General features: G+C 39.2%; 1 protein-coding gene and 1 long non-coding RNA gene across 4 annotated transcripts in view; one reads left to right on the forward strand and one right to left on the reverse strand.

Moving 5' to 3' along the window:
• The first annotated feature begins 1,223 nt into the window (after positions 1–1,223).
• On the forward strand, positions 1,224–9,458 carry gtf3c4 (general transcription factor IIIC, polypeptide 4). Of its 2 annotated transcripts, XM_044144477.1 has the most exons (5): positions 1,224–1,583; positions 2,712–4,427; positions 5,894–6,024; positions 6,461–6,549; positions 9,281–9,458. In XM_044144477.1, exons 1-5 carry the CDS (start codon positions 1,269–1,271, stop codon positions 9,343–9,345), a joined length of 2,316 nt encoding a protein of 771 aa, XP_044000412.1. In that variant the 5' UTR covers positions 1,224–1,268; the 3' UTR covers positions 9,346–9,458. The 2 variants fall into 2 exon arrangements, with proteins under 2 accessions (XP_044000412.1, XP_044000411.1); XM_044144476.1 differs by lacking the exon at positions 9,281–9,458 and having other exon boundaries at positions 1,226–1,583; positions 6,461–7,803.
• The window catches only part of LOC122847111, a 55,950-nt gene continuing 44,184 nt past the window's right edge, over positions 1,501–13,266 (reverse strand). Inside the window, exons 3-5 of one of the 2 annotated variants that reach the window (XR_006373336.1) lie at positions 9,858–10,068; positions 8,066–8,217; positions 1,503–1,577 (exon numbers count right to left, since the gene is read on the reverse strand). This is a non-coding gene — a long non-coding RNA (uncharacterized LOC122847111). Of the gene's footprint in view, positions 1,578–8,065; positions 8,218–9,857; positions 10,069–13,266 lie in introns of both variants that reach the window. The other variant, XR_006373337.1, reaches the window with a different exon arrangement.

Below are 13,266 nucleotides of genomic sequence, written 5' to 3' on the forward strand. Positions count from 1 at the left end.
GTATCCAAATTAACATATTTCGCAAAACTGCAATGGAAAAAAAAATGTTTTCACAGTTATCAGATTAATCAGATACATTTTCTAGATTAAAAACAAGGAAATTTCTGACTTTCAAAAGTAGACAATTTGCTAGAAATGCCTCCATTTTTTAGATTCATCTCAGAAATTCTCTAGAAAAAATGAGAAAATTTCTGCATTCAAAAAGTTGCTTTTTTAAAAACGTGAAAAAAGATTCAACTTGAAAAATAAAAATAAAAAATTTAAGAATTCTTTCTTGAAAAATTAATTTTTTTCAAGAATGTATTTTCTCAAAAAAAAAAAATTACATTTCTGAGTTTAAAAAGAGTCAGTCATGTGATCAACAATCAGATGTTACTACTGGCGCAAACCACAAAGAAGAAGATGACAGGAAGTAGATTGAAGATGTTTTTTAATGTCTCATCACATGAACAAACTCATTCATGTGTGATTTTAACTGCATTTTTTATTCATTGGACACATTGCAATTGGAAATTGTGTTTTTTCGACATTAGTGGAAAGTTTTATTCCTATTTATATCATATAGCTAGGTACAACTGTTGTCGAACAATTAAAGGTGCTCTCTTGCAAACACACACATTGCTGACCACAAAGGTTGCGCTACGTCTGTTAACCTTTAGAGGTCATACATGCTAACCAAGTGTAATGTTCCATCAAAATGTAAATTTTCATTGGATTTGCTGTTATTTACATACAAAAACTAAGGAAGCAAAAATTAAGTCTTATTAAATTTATTGTTGTATAATTTAAAATAAAGAAGCAGATAAATAAATTATTATAAAGACTCAGAAAAGGGGTAGATCTAAATAAGTTTGCACTTCTTCCCATTCCTTTTCAAGTATTATAATGTTGTTTTGATTTTCTAGCGGGATATTGTGTTTATTTTCATTACTTATGACTTTATAAATAAGGCAATAGTTTTATTTATTTAAATAAAACATTGAATTGAACTGAACCGCTGAAGAGATGGTATCAGAACAATAGAGTATTGCTTGGCCAATTGAGAAGCTAGCTGTAGCTAAAAACCTTACAATTCTCATTAAACTGCTGTTCCACCAGCAATTAGACGTTTTTTAATCAGTCATCAAAAAATACGTATTTGCTTTTTCTACATAAATCTCCACACAAAATACTTATTTGGAGAAAAAAAATGTGTTTATAAATATTTTACTAGTGGTTTCCTCTTACCCGCCCGTTTATGACGACGTCACTTCCGCTTCCTGGTAAAGATGGCGGCCGCCAGTCCGCTCGACTGTGCTACCCCGGAGTCTGGAAACGTTGCGATCAAGACGGAGCCTTTAGACGGGGATGATGTGCCGCCCACGCTGCGGGACATCCCGGTTAAACGCGACCCGGTGGTGCCGCTGCTGTCCCCGGTGAGCGGGCCGCAGCCGCTCCGCTGGTCTCCGGATCACCGCCTGGCTGTGTGCACCTCCAGCTCCCTGTCCGTGCTGGAGCTGCTCAATGACATCCACAGCAGCAGACAGGACCTGAGCCTCAACCGAACCTCCATCCCGGTCCCGACCCAGACACACAAGCTGCGGGTAAATAAAAATATTCCGCTGTTTAAACCAGAAGCTGCTGTTCGATGAGAGAAATTACAAAAACAATCAGCAAAAATAAAGTTTCTGCAGCAAGACGTTGCTTTAGGGCGTAAAAAACCCATATTTATCCATTTTCATACATCCTTTGTGATTCTGGCTGCTTGCTTTAATTTCAAGATATTCTCACATTTTGCAGTGATACAGTAAGTTTCTGTTTACTGTAAACAAAAAATGTGAAAGAGTAAATTTCCGCCCAAAACAAAAAAAACTTTAGATTAATCTCAGAGATTTTCTAGACAAACAATCAAAGACATTGCTGAGTTCAAAAGGTCGAAACTTTGCTACAAAAATAACTCAGAAATATTTAGATTAATCTCAGAAGTTAATTTTCTTGAAAAAAGTAGAAAACTTAAAAAGTTTGAAAACTTGAAAATTTACCAAAAAAACCCTGAAATTTTGATATTAGTCCCAGAAATATTCTAAAACACAGCAGAAGAGATCTCTCATTTTCAAAAGTTTAATATTTGCCAGAATAAACTTAATATTTCACTCTAAATATGTAGCAAAAAGCTAAATAATTAGTTGGTAAAATAAATACTATATTTACTTAGAACTAAATAAATATAGTAAATAGACGGAGACGATGTTGTCTTCTACGACCTCATCGAGACAGTATTCTGTGCTAACATGGTAAATATTTAGTTGTTAAATTAAATATGTAGTTATTTAACTATATATTTAGCTTTGGAAAACAATTATTTAGCTTGAAAATGAATTGCATGGCTTAGTAAATAAATATTTAGTCAGCAACATATTTAACTTGAAAACTAAATATTTAGCTTCCTAACTATTTAATTTGAAAGCTATATATTAACTTTGACTAAATGTTGTGCTTGCCTTTATAAATGTAGGTATAACATGGTGAAAATAGGACTTAAAAAAATAAACACCCACATTTTTCCCTGCGACAAACTAAATAAACCAAATTATTATTTTTTACAGTGTAACTTTCCAAACTGTTTAAGAGTAAGAGTAAAATTTTCTGATAAATAAAGAAAAATTGGACATTAACTTCTTGTTACATCTGACAGTATTTAACCGTGGTCGTTTGGTGTTTTGGACCGTAAGGTCGGACCGCCAGATGAGCTGTCGCGTGCTGTACAGAAGTTCTCGTTAGATCCGGACCCGACTGTGCGGCAGAGCTTTCTGGCGGACACGGTGATCAACCCATCCGTCGGGGTTCAGAGTGGGATGAAGTTCGCCAGCTGGTCTCCGTTGGGCTGCGACTCCTCCGGCCGCTGCCTCCTCGCCAGCCTAACGCTCGATAACCGACTCACCGTTCACAGCAGCCGCGGCCACCTGGAGTGGAAACTGCTGGCCAATCTCACCGAGAAATACGGCGAGCGGCTGAAGAAGCAAGGCTACGCCAAGAAGGATAGCAACCCCCCGCAGGCGGACCTGTTGGACCTCGCCGAGCTGCAGCGGCGGTTCCGCATGCAGACCCCTCTGAAGATGGAGTGGTCGAGCGTTTACACCATCAAAAAGGTCCAGGCGGACAACAGCTGCGTGGATGAAGAGATGGTTCTCCTCGCCGTCCTGATGGAAAACGGCGACCTCGTTTTGTGGAAGTTCGTGCTGCCGTTCGCGGACGGAGACGACGTTGTCTTCTACGACCTCATCGAGTCTGGCGTGAGCAGACCCAGTGACTTGGCGTGGTGGGAGTACGAGAACGGCAATCAGCGGATGGGAGGGCTAATCGTCGGCAGCGAGGTTGGACCCGTCAAGATCATGCCGGTCAGCCTATCGAAAGTGAAGGGCTACTGCACGCTCCGGCTCCCCGTCATTCTGTGGAAAGAGTGCGACGAAATCGCAGCGGAAAACATCCGGTGCTTCCCGGTGATCCACCCGATCCATAAAACCAGCTGCAGCCTCATCGTCGCATCAAGGGGATGCTACATCTTCTGGTGTTTGCTGATGGTTTCACCAGATGGACTCAACATTCACAATTCCCACATAACGGGACTCAACTCGCTGCCTGTCGTCTCCTTGGCAGTCAGTCAGCATGAAGTCGCGGTCTACTCGTGCTCCATGGACGGCTGGATCAAAAAACTGACGCCGACGTTCACAGAGAGTTCCATTATCTTCAAAGTAGAGGACTTGGTTCAGCCAGAGACCCTTACGGGACGATGGATACACGGGATTGCCGTTAGCCACAACGGCACGTACGTTGCTCTGGTCAGCAGCCCGGGGATTGTCGGTAGCTTCCACCCTATCCACAAGAACTACCAGATCCACTTCCTGACGCTGAAAACTCCTGAAGCGGCTGCATCACTCCTGCTCAAGTCCCCCGAGCAGAACCTGTACAAAACGGCGGACCTGCTTGACCTGGTGAAGTGGCAGGTTCTGAAAACCAAACGCGTCCCCGCGTCGCTCCAGGAGGAGCTCGACCGAAAACTCCAGGAAGTGGACTCGCCGTACTTGTGGCGCATCAAGCTCTTTTTGGCGCGCGTTCTTCACCTGACCCTGCAGGTGCCGCGCACGGAGCACAAATGGAAACCCAGGCGGACGGTGGCCAAAGTGTTGGTACAAGACGAGGAGGAGGACGAGGAAGATGCTGTTGAGAGGGTGGGAGGCGAGGCTGGTGGAGTTGAAGGGGAAGCAGAGGACCGAAGGACCGAGGTTCAGAGTCTGATGGAAGCGGCAGAGACGCATCTGATGAGGGATCACATGAAGAAGGTTTTGGGCGTCGTGTACCTCAACACCTGGGTGCCTCAGAACATCTGCATCCCCACCTGTGGCCTGATGGACTATCTGTCCAGGGATCCCACCGACAAAGATTCAGAGGTACGCACTTGTTTTTAATGCTCTTTTTTTCTCCCCACCAGGGGGTCTTTTTGTGGGCTCTAGTGTCCCTTATGACAGTAGGCTGACAGGAAAGGGGGAAGGAGAGGGGAAAGACATACGGCAAATGTCTGCCGGGTGTGGGAATCAAACCCACAACGGCCGCGTTGAGGACTCCAAATGTGGGTCGTGCTATCCCCTACACCACCACAGCACGCCCCTTTAATGCTCATTTTACACTGATAAGAATATTTTCGGTGATTAACAAGTTGCTAAAATGTGAACTTTCAATCATTTTTTTAGAATGTTTTTCTGTCAAAAACGTAACTGGAGTGTTTCCTTGATTGAAAAAAAAAAAATCCTTTAATCTCCATGGCAACCATTTAGCAGTGCTAAACGTCTGGGTGGGCCTGGCCCCGCCTTCGAGGCGTAGCTCCTCCCCCACTCAGCTCCTTGGGACTAGCCAGAAGCAATTAGCAAACACCTGGTGGAACGCTGGTGAAATTGTTGTTAAAGGGTTAATGGAGGAGCCATGTTGGGATGACTTCCTGAAGGAGGAGCTTCAGAAAGAGCAGGAGTTTCTTAAAGAGACAGAGACCCAATTTCAAAGCATTAAATTACAAAGTAAAATTTATTTTAATTTATAAATGAAATGTGATTGAAAAAATAAAAATACCCATTTTATTAGAACTGTAGGTAACATAGTTGCTTGATTGTGCTATAAAATGTGCCTGGAAAATATGTAACACTGCCCCTTTAAATTCTTCAGTGGCTTTCTGGTTCAGTGCTTTTCAAAGTGGGGAGCCAGCAGGGGGCGCTACAACGACCTCAGAAAACATGAAGCGAAAATAAATTAATCTAATATATTTTTTTAGAATCAATGAATCAATTTTTATCTTAAAATCTTTTCTCATTCATCACTATAATCAGCCTGTTATTGTATAGATAGATAGAAACTTTATTAATCTTTATTATTATTGTATGAACTCATTTCAACTTTATTACTGCTACGATTTATTCTCGTATTACAACAACTTTATTCTGGTCATTTTTTATTTCTCATATCGTATTTTTGAGTTTATTATGGTACAACTTTATTCTCATAATCTTATAACTTTATTCTGGTAAAAACGTCTGGTACATTTATGAATTTATTCTTGTATTATTTAATTGAGTTAAAAAAAACTCCACTTTATTCTCATAATATTATAACTTTATTGTCCTAGAACATTAATGTTAAATTAAATTAGATTTTTGTTAGTAAAAATTAAAAAACGAATATCTTTTCTGTTCCATTTAAAAATAATAATCATGGGAGTTTTGCTTTTATTATGTTTTGTTGGTGAAATGTCAAATATTTAAATTTATCTGGAGTGTTTTTGTTTTGTGTTGGTGTGATCAGAGCTTCAGGAACCGGTGAACCTGAGCTGCGGTTCTGATAAACTCTGCCGTGTTTTTGGCCCCTCCAGGTTCTGATCGGCCACATCCGGAAGAAGCTCAACAAGCAGACGTTCCCGGAGCGCTGCAGCCTCTGTCAGGCCCCGCTGCCCTTCACCCACTGCAAACAAGCCATCTGCGAAAACGGACACATGTGGCTCAGGTCCGAACAACGGTCTTTAAAACAATAACGGTTTCATCTCCCCGTCCTTCAGAGGGCCGAGTGGGCGCTGCTGCTGCTGCTGCTCCGGGAGCCTGACAGTTAGGACACAAACCGAATCTTAATGCCAAATTCTTCCTCTGACAGTTTATTTATCCTCGGAGAGCGGTAATCAAGCTGCCCACCTTTTGATATTTACTCAAGCGTCGCTCTCATCTCCTCATAAATATCATCCGTCAGCCGTTCCTCCTGCTAGCACATGGCGCCTCTGCTGGGCACGCCATCCCATCTCCTCGCCCGTCACTCGCACATCCGCCAAACTTTTTTTTTTTGTTTGTTTTCTTTCTCCCTGTGTGTGTGTGTGTGCGTGTGTGTGTGTGTGTGTGTCGCTGTCCCTTCCCATCCGGATTCCTCATGTATTTGTGGCGCTCTCCTCCAGGTGCGTGTTGTCATACCAGGCCTGCCAGACGCTGACGTTCAGACGCTGCCTCCTGCAGGATTGCATTGCCAGACTGCCAGAGCCTGAGGGTAAGCGCCACTTTCCATCCTCCTCCTCCTCCGTTTCGCAAGCCTGTCACCCTCAGCGACAGCCTTCGCCCCGCGCCGGCGCTCAGATCCACGCCTGGCATGTCGGGTTTCCACCCGCTTGAGGAGTTAATACCTAATAACCTGCGACCGCCTTAGAAATCAGCTTCATCTGCTCTGTTTCTGCGTCCCTTTTTTCTTTAATTTAGTTCCTCCGCCACATTTTTTAAACATTTATTGTGTCGTTTATCATCTTTTGTGATAAACTTCTTATCTTTATAAGATTCTGATTAATTGTTGTCAAGATAAATTCCAGTTAATAAGGTTTAAATCTCCCCAAAACTGTCCATATTGTTACTTTTACTATTTTTCTTCACTGTTTGATCAATTCGAGTATCAATAAATAAGAAAATATGATTATTGTGTCCTAAAGAAGCGTATAAATTTTTTTAACAACAATTGAATATGATGAAATGCAGATAAAACGCATTAAAACACTTACTACTTCATATTTTAACAGTATAAATCCCAAATATATTGTAAAATGTGTGAATATGACGAGATTTTGATTGATTGTTGTCATAATAAATTCCAAATAATGATATTTAAAATCTCCCCAAACTGTCCAGATAGTGTTAGCTTTACTATTTTCTTCACTGTTTGATCAATAAAGATGTATAAATAAATATTAAAATATGATTAAAAGCAGTTACTGTGGGCATTTTAGTCTTTACGTGAATCGTGTCCTAAGGAAAAATATTTCAAATTGTTTTTTAACAATAATTTATGCAGCACCTGCAATAAAACACTTATTACTTCTTATTTTAACGATATAAACACTAAATTTATTTTAATATGTGCGGTGGAAGCCATCTTGGTGCTACCAAAGAAGCTAACATCTACAGTCTTACTTGTCTTTGCACCAATTCAGCCAATCAGCAACGAGAAAATAAACGCCGTTCTTGGGTTGGCTGCTAGCTTATAGTGCGTCAGTTAGCATATTAGCTAAGTACGTTAGCTAAAGAAAAATAATTATTTGAAAACTTTTTGTTTTTACTCGGGTTCTCTTTGTTCAATATGAAAGTTTTAGTTTGAAAAAATAAAAAACAGTGTCTTCAGTCAGAGGGCTCTTCAAATGTGCTGTAGTACAGACTGCTACAGGAGATCCTTCTATCACTTTCTTCAATAACTGAAGAATTTTTAATTAAATTGAGTTACAGCATTTAATTTCCATTTGGGAGCAATAAAGTATTTTTTAATTGAAATATTTAGGTAAGTAAAGCAAAAACTAAATATTTTTGATGGAAAAAATTGCAAAAGGTTGATAACTTAAAGTTTTTTCTTCAGTTCTTCATTTGCAGAAAGCCAATATTTTTATTTTTAAAATAGTTGTTTCATTTTTGGCAATAAATGAAACAACTCTGATCTTAATTCAGCAGGATTAAATATAATTTTCTTATTTTCTAGATATTTAACTGAACGTTTGCCCTTCCAGTAATCTATTTTTAATTATTTTTACCTCCATCCCCGAACAAACGGCTTGGTTAGTTTTCGTTCTGTGGCTGCTTTGGCAGAGATGTTTGGATTTTCTTCCAGGAGTTTTCGGTTCGGCTTCACGCGGCAGAATGAGCCGCAGCTCAGATCTTCATCATCCCAGCTTAACTGAACAATCTGTACCGTTCAACAAACAAAAAACTGTTGGTGCTTTTATTTTGTTAAAAAAAAATAAAAATACAATAGTTCCATCACAGGGTTTAGATTTTTGTCCTTGGGAATGGTGCAATATAAGATCAGGGGCTCCCAAATTCTGGCTGGGGGGCCATTTGTGGCCGTCAGAATGATTCGGGTCGGTCCTTGACCACAAATTGGACATAACTTTGGTTTGTCACATCAAATGTTTGATGAAGAAACGCGTTAAAAAGATGTTGGGGTGCAAACAGGAGGGAAATTAAAAAACATCTTTCATTGTACAAGGAAACAGTGCAGTTATTAGAAATGGGAATATCAGACTTGCAAATTAAAATCCACTTGAAATGGAGAATGTTTTTATCTTTTATCAACCAAGATTTTGGCCAAATAAAGTAAGAACGAGCAACATCCTGTTCATGTTACGTGTAAAAATATCAACCAGTCAAAATTTAGGGCATTGCTATGTGTTTTAGTCAAATGGGTAAAAATAACAAATTTAAACCATCATTAAAGTTTACAATTTCAATAATAAATAACCAAAAGTCAATTAGAAATTAGAGTTTGAGCACCATTGGTGTAAATTGGAAACCGAGTATAAATAAAGTATTTTTCTAGTGCAAATATCTTAGTTCACTTTAAATAAAACAAAACTAACTTATAAGTAACTCTTCAGTGAGATACAGGAGCTTGTTTTTAGTAAATAACTCCTTAATATTGATTAAAAATAATCTGAAAAATAAGTGAAATAATCAGTTTTTTGGCTCATCAACTCTTAAAATATAAAATGTTTCTTACTGTGGAATAATTCAAGTTGTTTGGAGGCGGCCATCTTTGTTTATAAATAATAATTTTGAGCTGTCCTATTTTTTTTGTTTTTTCATATCAGATTCCAATCATTTTATGCTTTGAACCTCTGAAGTTGTCAGATTTTATGTTTAAAAGGTGTGAAATATTTATCTTCATTTAACAGTTTTATTACTCAGTTTGGTGGATAAACTTCCCGTTTTATGGCTTCCTGTAATAATTTCTTGTGTTTTTGCTTCAGATCCGGAGTGGATAAAGAAACTCCTGAAGGCGCCCTGCCTGCTCTGCGACTCACCCATGATCTGAAACCAACCTTCACACCTCACGTTTACTCAAAATTACTGCTGTAAAGTCTTTATTTTTGATATATATAATGTATTTTATTAGTTGATATCATTTTAATAAAAAAAGACCCTTTATTAGTTGTTGTTTTGGTTATTTACTCGAGAATCTGCTGCTTTAAATGAATGTTTTACCTCCAACTTTGCAGCTCTCTTTATTATTTTTCTCCTTCAAATTAATTCCCCTATGCAGGCGCCGTGTTTGCAGTAGGAAAGTTTAAAATGCAGTTATATGTGGAAGTCTTTATTATATCAGTCGGACTTCAGGGGCGCCATAAATAAGCTCGCTCATTTTCCTCGTGTTGACTGTGTTTCAAAACCTTTGGTGTAGTTTTTATTGCGAGTTAGTGGAACTTGCTCTCCAAGTCCTATTTTAGTATTTCTTTTTTCTTTCTGTTTCAGCGTAACAAATAATACGGTGTGAATAATATATACTCTGTAAAAAAAAAAAAAAAGAAGAAAAAAAGCTTGGCATACCTTCTTTAATTGGCACTGTAAAACAATTTTGCGGCTTTGGGTGGAGGAGGAGGAGGAGGAGAGGTGCTGGCGCTCAGTCATTCCCTCAGATGAGGACTTCCGCTAATGTGAACGCAGAAGAGACGAGGCGGCGAGGCGGACAAGATGAGCAGGAGGAAAAGGGGAAAGTGTGGTTAAAAAGGCGGCGCGTCCTCTCCCGCGGGGACGCCGCCTGTAATGAGATTCAGCCGTAATGAGGGACAGAACATGGAGCCAGATGTGATTCTAATTCTAATCGAGGAGGGGAGTCGAGCCACGGAGCGTATTGTTAAATACGGTTAACCCTTTATCGCTGTTTGCACGGGGCTACAACCTGATCAGAAGAACGGGACGGTGGATTTTACTGGGATTTCAATTGATGAAACACTGAGAAAACGCAGCTTGTAAAGTAGTTCTGGTCTAGAATTTAATTCAAACATATTTTTACAGCTGAAATAAGACAAAACTAACTTACAAGAAACTTTTTAGTAAGGTATAGAAGCTTCTTTCTATATTCATTAAAATTTTTTTGCACAAAATCATTCTTCATCTTTTCCGTTCTGCCTGTTTTACTGCGTCTTGTCACTTTAAATTCAAATTAGCTGCTGCTGGCCACGCCCCCAACTCAACGTTTACATTTGCACATGAAAATGGCTGCAAATAGATGCTCTGCTATACAACAATACATCTTTGAAAAGCAGAAGTGGAGGCTCATGAACAACCAACAGGAATGCAGCAAGTGGTTTCTGAATGTTAAGTCAACAACAAAACACTTGTCTTTTCCAGCAGCCATTGTACAGCGCATACCGTGGTAAAGCCAGCCGACCAAACGTGCTGGAACTTAGCTTACGTTGCTAGGTAACGAACAGAACTCATGGCGTTGCTAGGTAACAAATGGAACCCTGCTGGGGTTGCTAGGTAACGGGCAAGTGGAACCCTGCTGGGGTTGCTAGGTAACGGGCAAATGGAACCCTACTGGGGTTGCTAGGTAACGGGCAAATGGAACCCTACTGGGGTTGCTAGGTAACGGGCAATGCCTGCTGATTTGTGACATAATAATGCGAAGAATTTTGAAATGGTTAATTTTCTAGACGCCAAAAAACATTGAGTTATTGCCAAAAACCATCTGTACGGGTTTTTTAAAACAATAAGACTGTTTTTAGAAGCTGTAAAAACTCAAAGTACAAAAATGTGTAAACTGTGATGTTGGACCGTCATCTTATGATCTTGAGAAAATAAAGTCTGGTTTCTTGAGATTAACTAGTTACTCTGAGAAAACATTCGAGACATGAACCTGTTAGAAAACCAATAGGAGACTGACATATTTCAAGAAAACGTGATATAAACTCGTTATCTTGAGAAAACCATCGGGAAATTAACTGGAGACACAAGAAATTAAGTTGTTAACTCGAGAAAACCATTGGGGGAAAAACACCGGTGAAAGTATTTTTGTCCAGCACAGCTGAAGAGTGTGATTTCTGCACTGCAAAAACAAAATATATTAGTATTTTGTTCTAGTTTCTAGTACACTTGAAATATGACAAAACTAACTTACAAATAACTTTTCAGCAAGACAGGAAGCTTGTGGTAAGTCAATAAATCCAGGCAGATTATTTCACTTATAACTTGGGAAAAATGTTTTGCTGTGAGTGAAATAATCTGCCAATGAAACAAGTACTTTTGTCATCAATAAGCTCCCATATCTTGATGAAAAATTCCTTGTAAGTTAGTTTAGTCTTATTTCAAGTGTACCATATATTTGCAGGAGAAACCAGATGAAAATAACCTGGTGAGATTTTGTGTTTTTGCCGTGTGAAGGCCTCTTGGCGGTTCTGTAATCAGGCCGTTCGGCGCCGTCAGGTGGGATCGCTCTGCTGTTTGTTTGTCGACTGGAATCATCGGCTCCTCAGGTTGTTTTGTTGCTGTCGCCGCTTCAGGTGGAGACCAGCGAGGGTTACGTCCTCCTCCTCCCGCTTTAATATAATAATCCGTCAGAAAAGCGTCTCTACTTGTAATTACCTGAGTCCCCCTCCCTTCTTCCTCTCCTCCACCGTCTTTGCTCTCGAGACTTCAAACAGGCGAATCTTCTCTTTGCATGCAATATTTATACCCTTTATGTCAGTGGCTGGAAGACATGAAACATTCATGACACCTTTTCACACCTTAATTTCATGTGATATTCCTTTTGTTTTGTTTAGACTCAAATTTGAACATGATATGTCCCATTGTATTCTCCTGAGGGGATCAGTTCTTGTTGTTGCTCCGGAATATTTCAGCTGAAACACGGCAGAGGCGGCTTTCCGTCGCCGTGGCAACTCCTACGAGTCACCAATCGGTCCTATTAGCAATATTACTGATTGGTGAATGATTTTTATTGGAGAAACTAGTTAAGACACGGCTCAAACACTCTGGTGTTGACACTACCAAACTGGTTTCAGGTTCTATCTAATATTTCATTAAGCCATGCACTTAAAGAAGAAAATGGCCCACAGCATGACAGATCTTCCACCCAACTTTATTGTTCTTGAAAGTGTTAAATCTTCATTTTGCGTCACATCAGGATCATAAATCTCCTTAAAGAGTTGGTTGTGGTTACATGTATAAACGAGATCAAGCGACAAATTTAAAAATGCAGCAAGTGCCCGTTTCTGTCACACTAAGAAAAAAAAAATAAAATATAGAAATACAAAACTGTGAGAATAAAATAGAAATAATACAAGAATAAAATTCTCAGTCATTCTCATATCACTTTATTCTCTGATATATTTTAATCGTGGTTTTCGATTAGCACTTAATTTGATAATATTGAACAGCTTTTCTTTTCAAAATGATGCAATTTGGCAGAACACATAAAAACTGCTTTCATTTGATTGATAAAATGATATTTAAACTCACAGCTGTTCCATTTATGAGGCTCTTCACGTTATCAAACTCATTTTCGTTTTGGGCCGGTTACACCAGAATGTATTGATAAAACCTGATCACAAACTGTTAAAATATCAATGAATCCTTAAAATTAAATATTAATAATCTTTTCAGCCCCTCCAGGATTTTGTGATGCATTTTGTGAGTGTTTGTGGAGCTAATTTGGAAATATTTGCACTTATTTCTGACAATAAACACGACTTTTTATAACTAGCTGTGTAGATCTCAGTTTATTCAATCTGACATAAATTAAAGCTGAGGCAGCTGTTTTGTACAAGTCAGAAAGTTTTTGACAATTTGATTGATGATATGATATTTAAGCACATTTAGTGTTTAGTCTGGAATCTACAGGGCCACATTAAGACGTAAGGCGGGCCGGATTTGGCCCCCGAGCCTTTAGTTTGATTTATCTAAATTTAGATGATAAGTTAAATTCGTGTATCTATTCTCTCTGACTTATTAGATG

The sequence above is a fragment of the Gambusia affinis genome, linkage group LG17 (assembly GCF_019740435.1).
Source record: "Gambusia affinis linkage group LG17, SWU_Gaff_1.0, whole genome shotgun sequence".
Lineage (NCBI taxonomy): Eukaryota > Metazoa > Chordata > Actinopteri > Cyprinodontiformes > Poeciliidae > Gambusia > Gambusia affinis.

Excerpts from the sequence above, each read along its gene's own strand:
- gtf3c4 (XM_044144476.1), top strand. The coding sequence starts at position 1,269 with ATGGCGGCCGCCAGTCCGCTCGACTGTGCTACCCCGGAGTCTGGAAAC. Across the intron at positions 1,584-2,711 it reads CCCAGACACACAAGCTGCGG|GTCGGACCGCCAGATGAGCT; the intron begins GTAAATAAAAAT and ends TTGGACCGTAAG. Across the intron at positions 6,025-6,460 it reads AACGGACACATGTGGCTCAG|GTGCGTGTTGTCATACCAGG; the intron begins GTCCGAACAACG and ends GCTCTCCTCCAG.